Source organism: Mastomys coucha, unplaced genomic scaffold (genome assembly GCF_008632895.1).
Source record: "Mastomys coucha isolate ucsf_1 unplaced genomic scaffold, UCSF_Mcou_1 pScaffold15, whole genome shotgun sequence".
NCBI lineage: Eukaryota > Metazoa > Chordata > Mammalia > Rodentia > Muridae > Mastomys > Mastomys coucha.
This window is the reverse complement of record NW_022196897.1, coordinates 66,971,629-66,994,016: the sequence shown is the minus strand read 5'-3', so window position 1 is coordinate 66,994,016 and position 22,388 is coordinate 66,971,629. Positions and strand designations below refer to the sequence as shown.

Sequence of the window (22,388 nt, the reverse complement as noted above, 5' to 3'; positions counted from 1 at the left end):
GCAGCCCCTTAGGACAAACAACAATATGAACTAACCAGTACCCTCAGAGCTCCCAGGGACTAAAACTCTAACCAAAGAGTTCACATGGGGAGACTCATGGCTTCAGGAGCATGTTGTATAGCAGAGGATGGCCAAGTCGGTCATCAATGGGAGGAGAGGACCTTGTCCCTGTGAAGGTTCCATGCCCCAGTGTAGGGGAATGCCAGGGCCAGGAAGTGGGAGAGGGTGGGGTGGTGAGAAGGGGGAGGTGGGAGGGAACAGGGGTTTGTTCTTGTTGTTTTTGTTTATTTTATTTTTTCTTATTTTATTTTCCTTTTCTTTTTTCTTTTGGAGGGAAACCTGGGAAAGGAGATATTGTAAATAAAGAAAACATCTAATAAAAAAAAGACTATAAAGGGATGGGCATGAAGCTACATGTAGAGTTTGCCTAGTATGTGGAGGGCCATGGGTTTGATCCCAACCATTGGATGAAAACAAATACTATAAATACTCGCAAAAATACTACAAAATACACCCTTGCTCATCACTTTCTTAACTTATTCTGACCAGTATATTTTAAAGATGAATATGATAGTAAAAGTTGAGAAGATGTAGCTACACTGTCATCAACACAATTTAAACTAAAATGAATGAAAAAAGTCTTGTACTTTAATCTTGTATGTTAGCATTTTAGAGTTTGCTAAATACTGAATATTCATGGCTCAGCTTGCTATCCATTTCTACCAGAGCTAATTGCCTAATGAGGTTTCAGTGAAATTCTCTTTTGATGCTAACGGCCCTTGAACACAGTGAAAATGTCAAGTCATGAGAGAAGGCTAAAGAAAATACACACTAATCATTAAAACAAATAGTTTTAAGCTTTAAAAATGGAGGAAAATCAAGGATTGGGCAGGAAATATTTAAATTTGTGCTGTCTGTGCAGAAACTAATTCAAATAATACTCCTGAAGGTGATACAGTATGTAAGCTTAATCCTGCTTATATGTTTGAATTATATTCTCATTCTCTATATACATTTTCCTCTTTTGTATAATTTTCACACTGAAGCTAATTTGATTTTTATTGGTCTAAAGTATTTTCCTTTAAATTCTTAGATCAACTTTCTAAAACAATATCAACTCTCTTTGAGAGAATCACCGGCATTCATAAAACTTAAAAAGAACAAAAGGACACAAGACTCCCAGAGCTCCGTGTCATGTTTGGCTGTGGGTCTCTGCATCGAGTTTCATCAGCTGCTATGTGGAGCTTCTCAGAGAGCAGATATGCTAGACTCCTGTCTACAAGCATAGCAGAGTATCATTAAAAGTCTCAGGGATTGGTTCTTATACAGGGACAACTCTCAAATTGTGTCAGTCCTTGGTTGCCCATTCCGGCATTCTCTGCTCCATCTTTGTCCCTGCATATCTTGTAGGCAAGATAAATATTGGGCTGAAGGTTGTGTGAGTGGGTTCGTGTTCTTATCCCTTCCAATGGGAATCTCACCTGGCTACAGGATGCAGACACTTCAGGTTCCATATCTCTCAGTGCTAGGTATCCAGCTAGAGTCACCCTCATAGACTCCCTGGGAGTCTCCCCCCATCCCAGGTCTCTGGTGCATCATCGTAGAGATGTCCCCCAAATCCCCCCTTCCCCATCTACCCCCACACCCATATTCCCACCCAGTGCTGATTTCCATTTACTCAATAGGTCCTCTCTCCCTCAGCCCTCACTATACCTGATTAACTCTGCCATTCCCTCCCCTCTCCAACCTAGTTCCTTTCCTCCTTCCACCTGCATTCTGATGACTGTATTATTCCCACTTCAGAATGAGAGTTAGCTTCTTTGGGTCTGTGGATTGCAGTGTGGGTATCTTGTACTTTATAGCTAATATCTACTTATAAATGAGTACATAGAATACATGTCTTTTAGGTCTGAGTTATCTCACTCAGGATTATATTTTCTAGTTCCACTCATTTGGAAAAGGATTGAGGGACCTGGAGGGGATAGAGACTCCACAAGAAGACCACCAGAGTCAACTAACCTAGATGCTTGGGGATTCCCAGAGAACATACCACTAACCAAAGAGCACACTAGGGCTGGACTAACCCTCTGAACCCCCACACATATATGTAGCAGATGTGCAACTTGCTATTCATGCAGGATCCCAACAACTGGAGCGGGACTGACACTGACTCTGTTGCCTCTCTATGGATCCTGTTCCCTTAACTGGGCTGCTTGCCTGGCCTCAGTAGGGAGAGGATGTGCCTAGGCCTGCAGTGACTTGAGGTGCCTGGGTGGGTTGGGATCCAGGGGGCCTACCCCTTTTCAGAGGAGAAATGGACAGGAGGGGAAGGGCAGTGTGAGGGGGGTACTAGGAGGAGATAGGTGGCTGTGATCTGGATGTAAAGTGATAAATAATAAATAATAAATAAATGAAAAAACAAAGAAAAATAAAATCATTTGATTCTGTATCAAATGGGAGATGGAATGTTTATTTTTAAGTAGACAGCTCAAGGCATAAAGTAAGTGATTTCTTTTACTCTTATTTTTTATATCACTAAAAAAGAAAATCTGACTTTAGGCCATATAATCAGGCCAATGAAATCTCAATATTTATATTTAGAAGAAAGATATTTTATACTTTCTCATTGTCTTCTGGAAATCTTTACATTTCTATGTTTCCAGTAAATGGTGTTAAATAGCTAAGCCTCTTGGCCTTTTGTCTGCTCTAGCCTTAAGTGCTGAGGGAAATAACATCCATCACTTTGCAGCAGACATAAACTCAGTTAATCTCATTGAATGCTCAGCCATTGCATTATGCATTTCCAAACATAATTATAGTATGGCCTAACATAGTCTAAAATTCCATTTTACACAGCCAATAAAAACACGGTTTTGGGCTAGATCCAAAGGATGCCAAGTTTAACTTGTGTATCTTGGAACTGTTTTAGCTAGTGAAACCCCAAAGGGTTAGCTAGCTTTTCTACTCTTTTTCTCTGTTTTGTGCAAAATGGAGAATAAGAGTAGTAAAGTAAGTCCTCAAGACATTCTCTTGGAAAAGCAGTTTCATAACTGCAAAGTGTATGTGTGGATATGCCATTAACAGATTTAGCAGGAACTATTTTACAGAAGCTAAGATTTGGGGACTAACTCTGCTTATTACTACTGAACTGCTATTCCTTCTAAGCTTGGCTCACAGACAGAGCAGGAAGGATTGACACAAACATAGATACAGATATATGGGACATGGTAGTATATTTCTGTCTCCCCATCACTGGGCTGAGGTAGGGCCGCTGTGAGTTTGAGGTCAGTTTCAACTACTTAGTGAGTTCTGGGTAAGACAACTACAAATCAAGATCCTGTCTGTAAGTAAAAATATATAAGTAAAATGAAATAAATGCAGATACAGAGATAAGATTACTCACCAAACTCATATGTTCACCTGTGACATTTTATTTAAGTGTGACAAGAGGTGTTTGTTAACTGCCATTCTATTTTGTATAAAGCAGTATTAAAGATGCTCATAGACTGCAAGAGTTAGTCCTTCAATACCACACAAACCAAGCAAGGAAGATACAGTTACTAGTGAACTAAGAGACATAGAAGAGCTTGGCAATTGTGCCGTCTATGTCTTCTAGTGGAGGTAAGATTTTCGATGGCCACTGTGAGGGCACATGTATCTCAGGTTGGAGTCTCAGGAAGTGTTCAGGAAGGGGTTGGGGGTAGGGAATCTGTGTTGAGGGTTAGCCTGCAGCATTTTAAGACGTTTTATTTTTATCAAGTATCAAAGAAATAGTGAATATATAAATGCAGCACAAGACAACTATGAATTTGAGGAAAATTCAAATCACACATGAGTAGTGAGTTGGGAGATATTTCTATTCAAAGAAACAGCAGGAAAGGCAATTTTCACTAAGCTTAATACTCAAAGGGTCAAAACCAATTGTTTCATATTGCTTGCTTGGTTTTGTTTGTAAAACACAGGGATTAAATTCACAAGGTTTTTCATCTTATTTCTGAAATTTGAAAGTAAAAAAGGCTTTGTGTAACACAATTTATTGTAGGTGTGAAATTTTAAAATAATGCTGAATTATGTATGTTCTTTTGTATATGAAAGTCTGAGATTTCAATACAACTTAATATCTTTGGCCTCCTGTTTGGTGTGACATAGCAAATCTAGTATCAAATATAAAGAGCTACATTTCATTTTGTTGTCTGTCTCTTTACAGTCTTTAGGTCCGGAATAATTCTCCAAACTATTTTTATATTTTCAATGGGACATTTTAACAGCAAAATAATTTATATATATAGATCTTTCTTTACTTAGATTATATCTGGTATTTTCCAGGCACAGAAAATAAAAATGTTTGTAAAATAATGAGTTAATTTATTTTTGAAATGTGGGAAATAAAGGCATGCAGTGTTACATTGTCAGAGTACTATGTTCCTGTTTTTACAAATCTTGCAACTAGTTGTCTGTAGAAAGATACCTTGAGACTACATAAATATACTATTGTACCTGCATTATTTTTACCTGCTATTTTCAAGACTCTTGGACTTTTCTGGCTGTATCATTCCTGTGTTAGCTGATATAACCATGTAAGAAAAAAATTTCTTTTCAATGTTCATCATTTGTCTATATCCATAGTGTCTCATAAAATTTTATTTTGATCATTTGATCAGTGAGAATCAATACATTTTTGTCACTTATATTGCTGTTCAAATTATTTCATATATCAACATGAAAAGCTGTTTAAGCTGATTCATGTAGTCTTTTTGATATGTTGCTATCATTCTGTGAATGAATTTTCACCTTGATATTGTGTGTATATGTACATATTTGTACATACATGTATGTATATATGTATAATATATATCTTATGCTTTTGATATAAATTAAAGGTATTAATATGATTAATATTAATACCTTTAATTTATATCAAAAGCATAAGATATATATTATTTTTCCTTTTTCATATATCAAATAATTTCTCTCAATACTCTTTGTACAGATTTTTTTCTATATGTAATGATTTTGTATAAGGGACGTTTATATGTATAAGAATAAACCTGCCATCTGGTACTGAAGAACTTTTTTTCTGAGGAAGGAAAAAGACAGAAGCAAGACCAGTATTACTAATGTTCAGGCAGAGGTATTTTTAGAAAAATAGTGCTTGGAAACAGACAACTTAGACAATTTAGAAAGTTCAAATTATATAAAATTATTGATAGTGTGTTTTAAATTTTATGTGTAGTTCATTTATTTCCCCAAATATCAGCATTTTTATTTGGGACATGTCTTTTTAAAAAAAAATGATGAGGAAAATGTGCTGGTATTTATTATAGAACATTACTGTAATTAATGAAAACATGTAGTTTCTGAATGTAGTTAGCAAGAATAGACGCCTGACTGTGTGATAAATGTCACCTATAACTAATAGCATAACATCACTCTACTATACACACCTACCATCAGACTTCCTGATGTATCCTTGGCTGTAGTACAAGTAGTTTTGATTTCTTTGTCAAGTCAGCCAGTATAACATACTTTTTATACCAGTAAAACACAGAAAAATTAATTTTCCACAGGAATCAAGGTTGAAAGAAAATGGTGCAGGGACCATCTAAGAACTTGATTTTCTAGAAATCAAATTGACAACTTAAAAAGTGAATCCTGAAATGAAGATGAAGATATGTGAAACAATCTTTTCATACTTGAATTATGTTGGCTGAGGGCCGACAGATCACTAGATCATGCCACAGAATTTTTACAGAGACCTCTGCACTCATAACTGTCATTCTCAAAACCATTTGCTGTACTTTTATCAGTAAAGCAGAGGATTCTCTTCTCTGACAACAACATCAGTTGTCCACTGCTGACCGTCAGCTAGACTTTCATCTCCTTGGCGTGGAATATGGAAGTTGGTCTATGATTCCCTAGTCTTTCCCTTTCACTCCTTCATACTTTTACCCTCAAGTCATATCAAGATGCTTGCTACTTCCTGTGATGTACGGGGTTTCCTCACCTGCATTATTTCTTCCTTTGACTGGACTCTTCTTCACTTTGTTTTTCTGATTTCTTTCTTTTTTTAGCATTTTAAGTGTTTTATTATAAAAATGATAAATATTCAGAGGATGGATATTTTAAAACTTATTAATATGATACAATATAATATTTATAGAATTATTACATTGAATTCCATATACATACAATCTTCAATTGATATGTAGAAGTTAAATATTGAAAAATAAAAAACAAGTCAAATATTCAGGACCACTACTTAATACAAGTTAGAGCAAAGGCTGCCTGATAATTTGAATCAAAGTGGTATCTTCTTCTTATTATTATTATTGTTATTTAAATCCACACTGCAGCATTTCTAATAAATGATTCTTCTCTGATGAACTTACAGTTGCTGTCTAAGTTTTGGTAACAATTACCTCCATGTATCTTCATTCTGGACTACTTTTGTCTTGTTATGTATATACATCATATACATATACATATATTACTGGATTGTATTAAAATAGCTTTTAGAAAATATCTTTTTGAGGAAGAGGGGGTACATGTTAATATCACTTTCCTGACAACTGGTTCACCATTTGTCAAATTGACAGGGAAGTTAAACCAGGATACTTTCAAAGGAGCATATGATGCCCCAGTTTTGAAGTAGATTGTTTCTTGACTATATGGTGAAGAATTTGGAACATGGAGAGCATTTGTCTTTAAACTGAAATTACTTTGTGAAATCTTGAGGTCAGAAACTCAGGGAAAAGTAAACTCACTTCTAGATTAGAGGTTAAGTGTAAACCTACCTTGAGAAGACTGGAAGAATGTTCTGTGCAATGGTTGGAGGATCAATAATGGGATCTTGAAGGTTCCTTCACATTCCAGGAATCTGTGATTGTTTTTGTAACAACTCATTACTTCAAGGTCAAAAAATAGACATTCATGAGCTTTTTACTGGAGCTCTGTCTGTATTCAAAATAAAGGCAATGTTCTATATTAGTAAAACACCTGGGAGTAAATTCCCACTTCCACAAATTTAAGAGTTTTAGAATTAATAGTAACCACCGAGATCATCACTAGAAAAAATGTTGTTTATGGAACAAGAGCAAGATGAGAAAGTGAAGGTAACATGCAGAATGATAGTGAGGAACAGAGACAGGGAAGCAAGGCCAGTAGTGAGAGAAACCGGGACTCAAATTCATGAACTGTGTAGAAAGCAGCCCTGGGTTAAATTCTTGTTTTCCTAGTGTCTAAAAAGCATATTGGCACTCTACAGCAGAGTTGTTAACTTGTGTCTGAATTTGGTTTGGGGAGAAATCAATGTAACGAAGCCTGTAAGTCATTGGAAGCATCTGGTATGTATTTTGTGCTCAGCAAATGGCTACCTCCATAAAAACTCACCAACATGGCCACCCATACATGAACAAGGAAGATACAAATAGACATACCTGTGCTGGGGTTTTTCAGAATGTCTATACTACTGCCATTTTATTGTATTTCTTTTTTTTTATTAGATGTTTTCTTTATTTACAATTTCTCCTTTCCCAGGTTCCCCTCCAAAAGAAAAAAAGAAAAAGAAAATAAGATAAGAAAAAAATTAAAAAAAAAAAAAAACCAAAACTAATACAATCCCCTGTTCCCACTCCTTTCCACCTGCTCACCACCCTATCCTCTCCCACTTCCTGGCCCTGGCATTCCCATTTTTATTTTGAATGTTTTCCATTTTGTTTTTTAGATTTTACAATATAATTACAACATTTCTCCCTTCCTTTTTATCCATCTAAACCATCTCATATGCTCCCTTAACTCTCCTTCAAATTCATGACTTCTTTTTTTACCAGTTGTTATTGAGTGCATATATGCATATGCACACATGTATACATTTCTAAGTATAATTTGTCCAGTCTGTATAATGTTACTTGAATGTATGTTTTCAGGGCTGACAATTTAGTATTAGATAACCAATTATGTTCTTCCCCATAGAAGATCACCTTTTCTGCTCCCAAAATTCCCTAGTTGCCTGTTACACTTTGTGTAAGGTTAAGGTCTTGTGGGTTTTTCCTACACACATTGGCATGTTTATTGGTGTTGTCTTTGTTTACCAGGTTTTATCTATGCTTTCCTCTAACAGTATCAGAATTTCACAACTTGTGTGAGATTTGATCCATTTTGAGTATACTTTTTGGATAGGGTGAGAGGTGTGGATCTAGTCTCAGTTTTTCTCCAGATACCTGGTTTTTGAAACACCATTTGTCTCTCCTTCAGTGTATATTTTTGACATTTTGTCAAAATTTAGCTGGCTGTCCAAATGTAGGTTTATTTCTGTATCCCCTATTCTAGTTCCATTCTACTCATGCATGTGTGAGTGTGTGTGTGTGTGTGTGTGTGTGTGTGTGTGTGTGTGTGAATGCCATACAGATTTTGCTACTGTGGCTCTGAAGTATAATTTGAAGTCAGGTATTATGACACCTCTGTGCTACCCTCTTTGTTTAGGACTTTGCTTTGGCTATTCAAAGTTTTTGTGCTTCAGTTTTAGCACTGGAATGCATTGTGTTGAGTGTTGGACTTGGGAAATGACATTGGTTAGCTAAAATTGTGATTGGAATTTGAATTTAGAGCTTAATAAAATGCATGTAGAAATATATTTTCTTGCTATAACATGCTAGAGAGTGACTAGTCATGATGAATTGTCATAAAAATAAGATGATAATTCAGGAGATGAATTTGGCAAGGATAGATTATTACATGGATTTGGAGTGAAGAAAATATTCAAGAACAAGTGAAGAGAAAATATGAAGCTAAAAGGAGATTTTTTTTTTTGAGGCAGAGAGAGATGTAAGGCTGCATACATATCGTTTATATATGTATTTGTATATGTAACTCTCCCAGTTAACTCATTTTTTTTGCTTTAGAAAGATAATGGTGATAGTGACCTACTTGTATATAGTTAGGTTCTTACATAGGACCTATTATGCATACTACTGACAGTCAAGTGCTAGGAGTATAGCTCAGCGGCAGTGTGCTTGCCTAGCATGCAGAACTCTAGTCTCTCACCTCCAAATGAAGAAAATCAGTGGCTGCTGCTATTCAAAGCCTGTGTGAGTCATGACCATCTCTAATGCTCTGTAATTCTTAATGCCTGGAGAAGCCAATAAGTTAGCATTCGGGAACTTTCCATTTACCATCACTGATTTGTTTCTTGGTGGGAGTCATTGACTCACAGGCATTACTGTAACTTTAAGGCAAATTTGAAGAAAAAGAAAAAAAAACATTGATTGAATTTAGAGTTATTTTGAAAGCAAGCTTAAAATACAGAGTGATGAGTGAGTACTGAAGCTAAGTTGATGAGTGAGGGATGGACTTACAGTTGGGAAACTAAGCTGCAGTACCATGTAGCTGCTTCTGAAGAATTTTCCACTGATTGAAGAATTACAAATAAGAATACTTTGGACATGTTTGAGGAATGATGAAAACTCTGACTCACAAGGTTTCCAACTGTCACAACTTATGGCTTATTTCCCTCATTTCCAGGGTGAGGGTGAAAGTTTCTTCAACTCTACAGGATAATGTGTGTTCCCAATTGCATACTGTTGCTCGATTCTTTAGGTTTTAGAAAACTTTTAACCTTTCCTCTTAAGCCTGCTTGTTGAATATATCTAAGCATCCTTCAATAGCCTGTCCAACCATCTCTGTTTTAATTCTCTCTCAAAGGGAATCTTACGTTGAGGAGGCACCCTCGTGTAATGTCTCCTGAACTACCCAATATTCAAAATTTATTTCCTTATATAGTAGGTTTATGTATGGTTTGATTCCACACTGAGCAGCGGGTGTTTGGCTGTGAGAATCTATTTTGAACGATTTCCTTTGTTGTTGCTGATGTTTTCATGCAATGTCAGACTGTTTGCAGGAAGCACCGTGCTTGGCAGCATCCGTGCTGTCAGAACCTGGGGGAATGCTAACTGAAGCCAATCAAACGTGAACTGACCCATTTCTAGTCTTCTCCTTTGCAATGGACACAACTGACGTGGCACCTCGCCAACTGGGGGGAATAAAGCTTTCCTTGTCACAAACCGACCTCTCTGACTTGTTGAGGAAAGTACAACGTCTGACACTTTTGTTTTAAACCTTAGGTCTGATACACAGGTGAAGAGGATCTCCTGAAATTGTTTCTCAGATAAAACCCATCTCTCCCAAAATAAATTTTTGGTAAAAGTGAGGACCATTTACAAAGTCATCCTCTAATGTGCTGTCAATTTTAATATCAGCATGACTTGAACGTGCTTTCTCTAAAACTGAGCTGTGGCCGGCATAGTGTATACGAGGCCTCAAAGAGATGATTACATGGTAACTTTGTCTCCTTCATGGAATAAATGCTCTTTTAAACGAAGCATTTGGGGCAGTGATTGGATAACTTGCCTTCTGTCACCTGAGACTACAGCAGAAACCCTCTCGCCTCACCAGGTGGAGGCACCTTGAATCTCTTCTTACCTTCTAGAACTGTGAGAAAATAAAAATTTGATCTTTACGTGTACCATGTCTCAGGCCTGCTGTTACAGTAGCACAGACTGGACCAAGATCCCATTGTAAATTGTACTAGTTCTCGGGTACACAAAATTCTTGGTTTAAAGAAGTGTGACGACAGACTGAAACACATTGTGCTTCAGAAAATGTCTTGAAACGTTACAAGGAATTGATACAAGTCTGTTCTTAGGGACATACAGTTACACATAATGAGATAAATGTCATTTTCATATAATTTAATTAGGTTTTCTTATGATATCGTCAGGAGGATTAGACATTCTGCTCCCTTCTTCCTTCAGCGCATCTTGGAGTCTTGATGGATAAGTTCTTGCACACATAATTACATAGATTATCATAGGCACAGATTGTGGTGTTGTGAGGAAGCGAAGACATGTTACAGGCATATGAAACTCAGATGGGCTGTTGGGAGAGGCACCTGCTTATACAGGTGCCAAGGCAGCTAAAATGAAAGCAATAAGCAGGACAAAATGTTTTAAGCTGGGGTTGGAGAGATGGCTCAGTGGTTAAGAGCACTGACTGCTCTTCCGAAGGTCCTGAGTTCAAATCCCAGCAACCACATGGTGGCTCACAACCACCCATCATGAGATCTGACACCCTCTTCTGGTGTGTCTGAAGACAGCTACAGTGTATTTACATATAATAATAAATAAATAAATCTTTAAAAAAAATGTTTTAAGCTAAGGGACCAGTGTGGATGGAGAAGGTAGGAAAGGTGTGAAATGCTAAAGGGAAACAATGACTTGGAACTAAAAGAAGAATCAGATCAGTTCAGAGACAGAGTGCAGGGAGGTGGGAGCCTGATTGGGCAGATGTTAATTGGGCCTGATGGGCATGATGTCATCACTGTGCACCCACTTGGATGAATAAGAAAATTTCATAATGTAATGAGAGCAATGTGCTTTCTCCTCTTTTGTTTGGATGAAATGTGACCTTTTCCCTGTCAGTCAGAGGCATTCATCTGCCTCCTACAGGGGTGGGACTGACATCCTCAAAGACAAAAGCAGCTCACTTTGGTACCCTCATGGAGCTGTTGAATGCCTTGAAAACTAACATTTCTACAACCCTGGCTCTGTTCATACCTGAAAAGGCTCCCCAAGTTCTGAAGGGTCTACTTAGTATTCACGGTAAAGGCATTTAGGCTTGAATACCCTTGAGTATTTTTGCTACTCTTTGTTTAATAATGAGTGATGGACACTTAGGACATAAGAATTGTCCTACTACAAAGGGTGCAGAAAGGCATCCCACTTCTCACCTGATGAAGTTTTGAATGGGGGATTCAGATAAAAAGTGATTTATACAAGTGGGTACAGTATTTGGATCTTGAAAATGTTTGGTTGTAAGTAGAAACCTGAAACAAAAGGAGATTTCACTATGATTTTGCAAGTTACATATCACAGAGGAAAATTTATAGTACAGAATGATTAGTCCCAAACCTTTTTCAGGGGCCTGTATGGATATAAAGTTTAGGTAGTCCTATTAGTCTGATGGGGACATTAGGACTCAGTTGATATAGGGAAAGTCTATTCTAGTGTTCCCACTGCAAGGGACCAAGGATACTACTGAGACTCCAATGGAGTAATTGCTTCTTCACAGACATAATTTACATTTCTGCAAATTAAAGATTTGCTTCTATTTGAGATAGATGAATGACAGATCTCCTAGGACCAGTGAAGCTTACAGAGGCTAACTAAACATTGAGTAACTTTAATTCCCACATTGAGTCAAGTAAGTTTAGCAGCCACAGAATTTTGCTTTGGACATTTGTATGGAGCCAAGTGACCAGATAGACAAGAGGCCTTGTTGCAAATATCAGAGATTACAGAGAAGAACAAACACCTACAGGCATGATTCTGAGGCCACTGGCATCCTGACATCTCCAAATCACAGAAACCCACATCCTTAAACTCTGTGCCACCTTGATGTAAGGTAACATACCGAAGAAATCTTGAATAATGCTCTTTGACTAGAAGTAACTAAAGTTTTAGGAAAACATTATCGACATAAGATGAAGAGTAGCATTAATGACTATGTCAGCCATGCTCACTTTCTAAATGACTATTGAGCATATTTATAAGCTATGCCTAGGAAGGACAAGTACTAATCCTGGCCTTCTTAGATCTAGTAAGGATAGCTCCAAATTGATGCTAAGCAGACAAATGGCCCAGTTCGAACAAATACAGATGCTGCAGCTTATTTTCCCTCTTTGAGTAGTGGACACTTTTGAGCCCATGGAGTGTTCTGGTGGTGCATATGACTTAGTTATGGTTAAGAGATGCTAACAGTGACTGTAGAATTTATGTGTAGCTGGGCATTGTATTTAAATTAATTAACAGTTTATCCCAGAGGCTGTGGGAGAATCATGGAGAATCACAGCAGGAAAGGATCTCAGAGGACCAGTAGCCCAACCCTTAGTTTGACTCAAGAAGAAACTGACCACACAGGATATTACAAAGACAACTGCCACTAGGTCGAGGGTTTGAGTACATGCTCCTTGACATTAGGCCAAGATTCTTTCTAAAAAAAAATGGAGCTTCCACTCAGATCTTGGTAAAAAATATTTATTGGTCAGTACCAATGATGATCACAGGGATTCACAGAAGGGTTTCCTGGACTAGCTCTTAAAACATATTGGGGATATGAAGGGTAATGTCTTAATACTTAAGAAGAGGCAGGGGTTAGGAGAAGAAAGCATGCACTTAGGAGAGACAAGGTGATTCTTTGCCTTTTCTAGAGTTCTCTAGAAAAGGTAGAATGTAGACTAGAACAAACTCTGATAGGAGGCAGAGTGTCCACTCTATAGTAGGAGGAAAACTACAACAACAAAAAATAAAAGTGTGTGGTTCAAGAAAGAGACACTAGGGCTCAAAGTCCAGATTCTTAATCTGTTGTGAAATGTGTAGGAAGAAATTTATTTTTAAAAATTAGTTAAAACTTCGAAGCTGTGGAAATCTATCTGAAAAGCATGGGTCATATCTGTGTTCTTTGTTGATGATTCCACTCATTCCCTGAGGTGAGTTCTACTCAGTGGGAAAGGAGCAGAGGCCTGGCTAGTGCATCAGAAAGAAGTGGCCCCCAGCCATTTCTCTCATGCTGTCACTGACCATGGGATGGCCCCCATGACTGTTGCAAAGTTTGTAGATATGACTAAAAGCTATGCTAGTGTACATCTCTTTTCATGTTTGATATATCAAGCAAAATGAAATGTTGGAAATGGCTTAACTGAAGCCCTCATACCTTTAACCTAGGTGGAAAGTGGGTAACAAAAATTAAAGGTGAGGAGTTCTTTAAGCAAACATATGAGTACATTAGCATAAGCTAAAATGCCATTTGGTCCTCTTTCTATTTATTGCTTAACACTTTCTGAAATATATAACATGTGATACTATGTTTCACTAAATCCGCTTAAAGCAATAACAGCACACACTTCTTCCCAGACTGACATGAATTGACCCGTAATGCAGGTAAAGTGACCACATTTTGCAGATGAATTCATTTTCCTTTGTTTGGGTAGCTAAGTATCAATGGCCTTCTAATATTCCATGCCTGGGACTTCAACATCACAGACAGAGGACAAACTGTTTACCTGGTTTCCATAGTGATTAAGAGAAAACACTATGGTACTCTCAGGGTGCTTCTGGCTGGAAATATCACAAAGGTGGATCCACATGCTTTACTAAACACAGTAATTAAGACAGATGTGTCAGCCAAGTTTTTTAACACATCCCCCTAATCGCCGATGATGACTACCTTTAATAATGCTGAGTTAAGTTGGGTTCATATATCAGTGCATCTTTGTGCACGTATATATGAAAAGTATGAGTATATACATAAGCATGTATAAAGATATGCCTATATACATGTATATGTGTGAATGTATAGTTTAAAATGCTAAGCAAAACAAGCTGCATTTAATTTACCACATTAGGAAAAACAAATACTATTTCTGACCTTGGCCCTACTAAAAATCTTAATAAATTATATTCAGCCTATTTTTTAAGAGATTTGGCCTGGTTATTTGCACCACAGCTTTTTACTATTTTGTGTAGATGGTTGTGTTAATAAAAGTGATATATTTTTCTAACTTAACAACGAGTGTTTTCCATCTTATTGGATGTTACACTAATATTGGATGCTAGAAAAGACAACTTTCCTTCCCCAAATCAAACTTAAACACTCTCTGAATAGAGTAAATGGTTTCGGGACCCATTGAGGTGATACAGTTTGGAGAGATGCAAGTTGCCTAGCTTGATATCCCGATTTCAGTCTCCAAGACACATATGGTAGGAGCAGAGAGTTCCTGCAATTTATTCTCTGACTTCCATATGTGTTCTTGGCCATGAATGTGTATAGGCACAGGCACACACACACACACACACACACACACACAAAATGTATAAATAAAAAATAGCATTTTTCTTTATTTTAAGAGAATGTTTAGTTTACAGGCATATTCTCATTGCTTTCTTTGAAATGAATGACATTCATAACATAAATGCAAGGCTCAACCAACGTTTAACTTCTCCAGCTGATAAGAGAGTCTTGAGTTTGAGGTAAACAGTAATGTGGATTTGGAAGAAACTCAGCTAAATGTTTATTGCCACTGTGTTGAGTTGTTTTCATTATGGTTGTGAAAAAAACCATTCCATATTATATTAAAAGGTTTATTTTCTGTTTGTATGTGTGTGGGTGGTATGCATGCATACATGAATACATATATGTATGTGCCTAGTGTGTGAGTACCTGTAAAGGCCACACTAGGGCAATAGGTTCCCAGAACCTGAAGCTCCAGGTAGCCGTGGGTACTAGTAAGAAACTCCCCTGGAAGAGCAGCAAGTTCTCATCACACACAACTCATTTCTATTGGAAAGGTAGATGGACTTAAGAGATATAATAGTATATAAACCATTATTATAGAGACAGAATGCCACTACAAATGCAAGAGTCCCTCCAGGAAAATGTCAATAATGTGCTATTATTTGTGTACTTTCCTATGTGATAAAAAAAAAAAGCTAAGACATATGGTTATAATAGAGTATGCGTTGAAGGGGTCTGCCTGTGGGTTTGAGTTTGGATGGTCTTCATACTTAACTTATTGCCATGAAAGAAGTCATGTGAGTTCAGGATTGTGTGCTTTCGCTATGGATGGACACACTGGTTTTGGTGTTTCTCTATAAGTATATGTGCATGAATATATTATGAATATACAATTATCTGGCACTAGCAGGAGGTGAGGCCCTTGGTCCTGTAAAGGCTTGACGAATAAAATAACCAAACTTAAATATGTATATATATATATATATATGTATATATACATATATATATATATATAAAATCTTTTCATGTGGAGTTGTATAGGCATCATAATTTCTATGACAGTTTGTTTGCAGGAAGAAAAGAAGCACAAAATCTCAGGAGAAACCACAGAATTCAATAAACATTATAACTTCATTTTACAAGCAATGACACTGGAGTCCAGACAGTCAAGACATTTGCCGCAGAGGCACTGCAAGATAGGGGCTGATTGCACACCTCTTTTTTATCTTTGGTCCGATGCTCTCTCAGCCTGATTTTTACTTCCTGATATGGGTTAGAACTTCTTGATAAAATCAGTGGCTCTTATAAGTCTCCTCTCCCTTTGGTGACAGAAAAAAAAAAGGTGGTCTTGTTTCTCTGAAGTGTTTGCACAGAACTGCAAATAGTTCCCTACCTTTGAGACCTTTAGCTTTTTTTATGGATCATTCAACCAAAACCATGTCTATTCCCTACCTCTCCCTTTATGCATGCACTTTTAAAACATTTTAATCATGCTCTTAGACAGCTCATTTAATTACATACTAAACCTTGGTCCTGGAATTTAATGACTTCGTCCTGGGCCACCAGGAACTAAAATAACAATTCAAGAAAGTCTTCAAAATGACTTACCTTTGAAGAACTAGGATTTTTGCTCTCTAACTTAGGCTAGAGAACGCCTCATGTTCTAATGAAATAATGCTCACAAATTTGCTCATAATTTTCTTTTCTACTTGTTTGTCTTCTCTTTTATTGTTATAAAATTAAAAATCCCACATACCATAAAATATTCTGTGCCCAGACTATTTGGATTTAGTTATGTACTGGCTTATTTATTTGTGTGTACATGTGTTTGTGTCTTGTTCTCTCCTTGGTAATGTTATTTTCATCGTTGTAAAGCTGCATTTCAGGACAGAAGTGTCTGGGTACATTTTCACTAATACACTTGAGCAATGCTTGTTTTGCTAACTTCTGGGCTCTGGCCAACACACAGGGACTTCTATCAGTTGAAATGGCATCTTCAACCTCTGCCTGAGTGTAGATTATTAGGTTGTGAGTGTCCAAAACGGTGTCTCCTCCCCACACTTCATCCGGTGTGAACTAAAGCAACATTGTAAAATAATTATAATCTGTTGAAGCAGAGCCAGCTGTACAACTTCAGCCCATCATTTTTTAGTAATTCATACACAGTTCTTATTTTAACAGGACCGGCTTGTAGAAGGCACTCACTTGGGACTGCTTAGCCAGCTGTACAACTTTTATTTTGAAGAAAAAAAAGTTGAGCCTCAGAACAGGCTGTTTTAAAGACAGGGAGGGACTTAGCTTTGCCGGCTTGACCAGCATATGGAAGGAGAGCTCTCATGGCTGCAATAACTTAGGGGGAAGCTCCTACCTGGGTGTCGCCTTGGGGTAGGAAGGTTTCTGTTTGTTTTGTTCTGTTTCTGAGGGTCCTGTGTTTCCTTTGCCTGTATCAACGTGACTCTTGGTGGGTTTTGCACACCCTACTCTGTGGGGGAGTGCCCCAACGTGCCTGTCTTATGTGGCCTCTATGGACACACTGCCCAGCTGGCAGAGAACAGGGAAGTTTTCTCCCAGCACCCAAAAAGAGAAAGAGGAAACTACTTTTTCCTTCTGGGATCCTTGCAGCACAATAGCTTCCACAGTCCCTCCCCGGATTTCTGGAGTGCTTTCCAGGAAGAATTGAACCTTCATCTTTAAATGGATGAGTATGTCACAATCAGGAAGAAACATCTCCAAAGACCCATCTTTCGGTAAGTCCTGTTGCATCCCAGGTGGCTCGGGGCTGTCAGCCACAATGGTCTCTCTCCTTCATCTTCAACCCGAGGAATGTGGCGCTAAACAACAGCAGAGCTGCAAAGGGTGCCTGGAGTTTAACTTCCTGCACACTGAAGAAATCCTTTTATTTTCTACTCCCTGAAGCTCGGTACATAAACTCTTATCAATTCTTCAAAATATGCTTTAAAAACATTTTAGTTATTCAAGCACATGAGTGACATAGCACTGGAAAAACTTTTGAAACGTTGTGCAATCTCTCCTCGTTGCTCAGTGCCGCTGCACACTCTACTAATTGGAAAATACTGTGCTTGGTTCTTTGAACTGATTACACTCAAGGGCAGGGTTTCTGCGCTATAATTGCTATGTCTTTCCGAAGTAATGTGCTCTGAGATAAATTTGAATTTGATAGCTACTGTACTGGAGTGTACATTTTCTAGATCCTTTGGGAATATTAGGCAAGCAGTTAGACAGGAATAGGTCAAAGAGGAGGACTGTAATATATAAAATGTGTAACCAGGAAAATATGGGCATAGTATAATAAACTCAGCTAAGTTTTATTTGGTGTGTGTGTGTGTGAATGCTTATTCCCCGGGGCAGCACTGATTTCTAATTTTGTTTTTAGCTTGATTGTTTAGTTATCTGTTACATACTTTAGAATTCAACTTTGAGAATGAATGGTTTTTAAGTAGGTAGAAAATGAACACATAATTTCTGCTTCTTAAGACAAAGGACTTAACTATCAACTTTCTATTATTTTCCCTGAAAATATTGTAAGGATACAAAAAATAGTAAATGTTAACAATAGTAGATACCAACTTCAAGTTGTAGCCACTAGTTGTTGATCTAGGACTAAATCCAGAATAATATAAATCTATAGAACAGGTCTTATTATTACTTCATCCTGAGTACAAGTGGATCTTAAAGAGTGAAATTGCATAAAGCCTGTGCATTTTATGTACTAAGTAAAAAAAATTTATTTTTACAGTCTCATTAGTAGAAACAGAATACCTTGGTAATGCATGACAGTTACAATATAAATCTTTTTAAAACATTTTTAATGTAAATTATACATGTTGGACTTAGGTATAATTTATATCTACTTAAATGTGTAGCTGTAAATACTGCAAAGCAACTGCTATAATTATAATTTTTTTATAAATCCAAAGTTATCCTCAAAATGCATATGCACCTCAGCAGTCTTTCAACCCTACATAATTAAATAATTGATACAATAATATATTAATACATTATTCTCTATTTTCTCTTAAGTTCATGGTAGTTACAGGAACTGCTCGAACTGGCATCTACTTTTTGTTCAGAATGCAAGGTGTGTTGGACAGAGAACACATCTTTTCTATGTATTAATCCCATGTGGGAGTTTGGAGGATGGAGTAGATGGCTCCGTGCCAAATCCTCTATACTCCTTGTAAGTTATATGCTCAGGCACTACTTGCTGGTGGGCTTTATCCTATCTATAGTTACAATATTTAAATGCAAAGAACTGGCTCTTTGTGAAAGGTAAGGTTGTGTGTGTGTGTGTGTGTGTGCGTGCGTGCATGTGTGTGTGTGCCTTAAAATTAGAATAAAACATGGTGAATTTAGATATTTGCTTCGTGGTCCCAGTGATCTGGGTGAATCCTCCTGATTACTACCAAGAGGTCATACTTTCGCTCGGACAGTAAGTTCTTTCAAGCAAGTGAAGGAAACAGATCAAGGTTAGGTGTAGGGTGAGATCAACAGGTACATGGGCGTGGCCATTGCTGTTACTATGCGTGGCGAAGAGGTGAGAGATGAATATGACAGTTTAATGTAGTTAGCCATACTTCCTTTGAGCAGTTGGGCACTGACTTCCTCATAGCTGTTTGTAGTTTTAGGCAAGCTGGCAATTGGGGCAAACTCTAGTCTTCAGTAATTTGGCTATCTCACAGTTCTTCTCTGGGTACCTTGTCCCTTAGACATCGTATATATTCTGAGTCTCACATAAGAACACCTTTTTTTAAGGCCTAGCTTTTCTTCTTGGAGACCTCTTCCAGATATTTCTTACTCAGTGTGTTTCTGCCTGTTTCTACACTCCTCGAGTGCTTTGCCTCTGGTCCACTTGGTCAGGAAGTATGTTTCATATGTGCCAGTAGGGCCACAAAAATTAGCAGAACTTTCATGAATATGATATCTTAGTGACTTATAAATAATTCATTTAAAGTTTAGCAAGGTAGGTAAAATTTGGAACTTTCATCCTAAAATTCCAAATTTCTTTATATAGGATGGCTTCTCCTGAATAACTTGTGGTTCTAATTCAATTGACCTGTACTTCTACAGCATACTTTGAGTCCATTAGAGATATTATTGTGTATATGTGGGCATAACACTCCAATGAGAGTATATAATAGGAGGATATAATACCCTGGGGGAGACATATTGGGGCTAAATTAAATGATCTTAAGAGATTTTAGAGAAAAGATACAAAAGTACTTTAAAATTCCTTTCTTTGAGACAAAATTAAAGTTAATTTTTACATCAGCGTAATTATTGTAGATTTAAGAAAGTAAAAACTGTTCATTAAATAGGGGAAAAAAAGATTCTGGGATAATGCATAGTGCATCCTGATATACCATGGCTGGATTAAGAAGAGTCTGACATAACTTAGATCCTGCTTCTAAGAATGTACAGATCTCATACAATGAGAATTCTCAAGGTATTCCTTATAGTAAAGTTATCAAATCAATCTTATAGAGGTCATCCTTGGAATGAGCATATATACTTACATACATCTCCACACTATGTGAGCCAAAGAACAAAAACAAAACTTCTCTAATGGCCAAGGCAGGAGTGTGTATAATCTTGTTCATGAATGGTGTGTAGACCTTTGGAATCAGCCCTGAGCTTTTGAAAATATTGTTTCCTGAGGGCATAGCATGGTTCTTGAGGTGTCCCTATAACTTAAGCTTATGCAAAGAAAGACAAATCTTTACTTCTAGAGGAAATAAGATATGATAATTGTTCAGGAAGGAAATAACATCCTAAAACCAGTATTTGTGTGTTCCCAGCCAACAACACAAGTTTCTGCCCCCCAGTATTTTCAAAAGAAAAGTACATGGGTCATTAAAATCCAAGATGTAAACCAACCATTAAGGAGAGAGACATTCTACACACACACGTGACTGTCGGCCTTTACAGTTCCATTTCTGTATCAGCAAAGGGAATTTTCTCTGGGGTCTGATAACTGACATTTCTATCTCTTCCTCGTTTGTCATCTTATTAAGAGCCACCAATTTATATTTTTATATCATCAAACTTATCACAATCACATGAAAGATCCGTGTGTAATTCCAGCAAAATAATTGCTGAAAACACATCTGTATTATCAAATTCATGTTGTTTTATAAATTTTTTCCAGTATCATGTGATGAACTGGAACTGGTAGAAGCTTAGAAACTGGTAGCAAGAGACCTTTCCCCTGAAAAGCTTCAACCATAAGAACTGTAAAACTACGTCTTTGAATGTCATTCTCATGCAGAGGTTAAGTATGAGCTTTGGCTGTGACATCACACTCTGGTTGAGTTCACACATTTTTCCATTAAATTTTATTGCATGTGAATTTTTCCCATTGTAATTCATAAAAGTGGGTAGTTAACATGAATTGTAAGGATTCTTGCAGGTTAAATGTTTGTGCTGTTTGTAAGCAACAACCTTTGAACCTCTTTCAGGGTTCCAAATTGGGTAAGTTATTTTTTTGTGGGGATTTTCCATTAGGAATACCATTTTAAAAAGTCATAAACAAAATCAAATTACACAAATAGTTCTTCATCAGCCCTAGCAATGAAAACTGCTCTATTCATCTGGGATCTGAGACACTAAAGGGCGATGCTGCCAGGGCCAAAGACTAATGAAAATCGGTTTGAGATCTTCCCAGCCTCCCAGCCCATAGAACACGCTGTTTCTTCTCTTTATGTGTTTTCAAAAGTTTTATTTTTACAAGTATCTGTTAGCAGTGGAATTCTGAGTGTGTTTTTGGCACACATGTTCTGTTCACATAGAAATGTCGAATGCAGTAGGATGGAATGAGGAAAACTATAAAAAGATCCTATTTCTGTTTGTTGGCCTACTGGGTAACTTCTGCGGTTTATGATTAAAAAAATAATATTATAAAATAAGTTACATATCCATTTGAAATATATACCATATATTTAATATGAAAAATATTTTTGAGTACAATCATTGTTTATTCCCATGGTTTAGCTCAGTATGTAAACACTGCTATCAAACCCCACACATAAGTAGGATCCCTTCTTTCACATTTTTATATTATATTATAAGGGAGGGGCACCCGACTACATTAGTTTTTTTTCTTGGCAAGGTGTCCCGATGAAACTCAGTTAGTCTGATATTTCAGATAGGTACATTTCCTGCAGAGCTTTTGGTACAACTAAAAATAACTTAAACAAATAGTGTAAATCATAAAAAACTCCCTTGAAAATTTAAAGGAATTATGATGCATTACTGGATGTTTTTGTTTTATAAATACTTAAATATTTGGTATTATTTAATTGGAATCTCGTTTGAGCACCTTCCTTCCTTACCACAGAAATATATAATTTTGAGAAAATACATTGTACAATCTCACCAGAGTATAGGAAGTCACACAGAAAAAAACTAAGTATTAATGTCAACTGATGAAATGGTATAATATATTAAATATCCTTTTTTAAAGATATTTTCTTTATTTACATGTAAATTTCTCCATTCTCAGTTTCCCCTCCAAAAAACAAAGAAAC

The 22,388-nt window shown here is 37.0% G+C and overlaps 1 protein-coding gene across 14 annotated transcripts in view; it reads left to right on the top strand.

The window, feature by feature from the left end:
- Pde1a (phosphodiesterase 1A) overlaps nucleotides 1-22,388 on the top strand; it is a 277,843-nt gene that overhangs the window by 59,260 nt on the left and 196,195 nt on the right. Inside the window, exon 1 of one of the 14 annotated variants that reach the window (XM_031370787.1) lies at nucleotides 17,132-17,591. The exons of 12 other annotated variants lie outside the window; for them this stretch is intronic. In XM_031370787.1, the coding sequence (XP_031226647.1) occupies nucleotides 17,539-17,591 (53 nt within the window). In that variant the 5' untranslated portion in view covers nucleotides 17,132-17,538. Of the gene's footprint in view, nucleotides 1-17,131; nucleotides 17,592-22,388 lie in introns of those variants that run through there. One more of the 14 variants, XM_031370786.1, reaches the window with a different exon arrangement.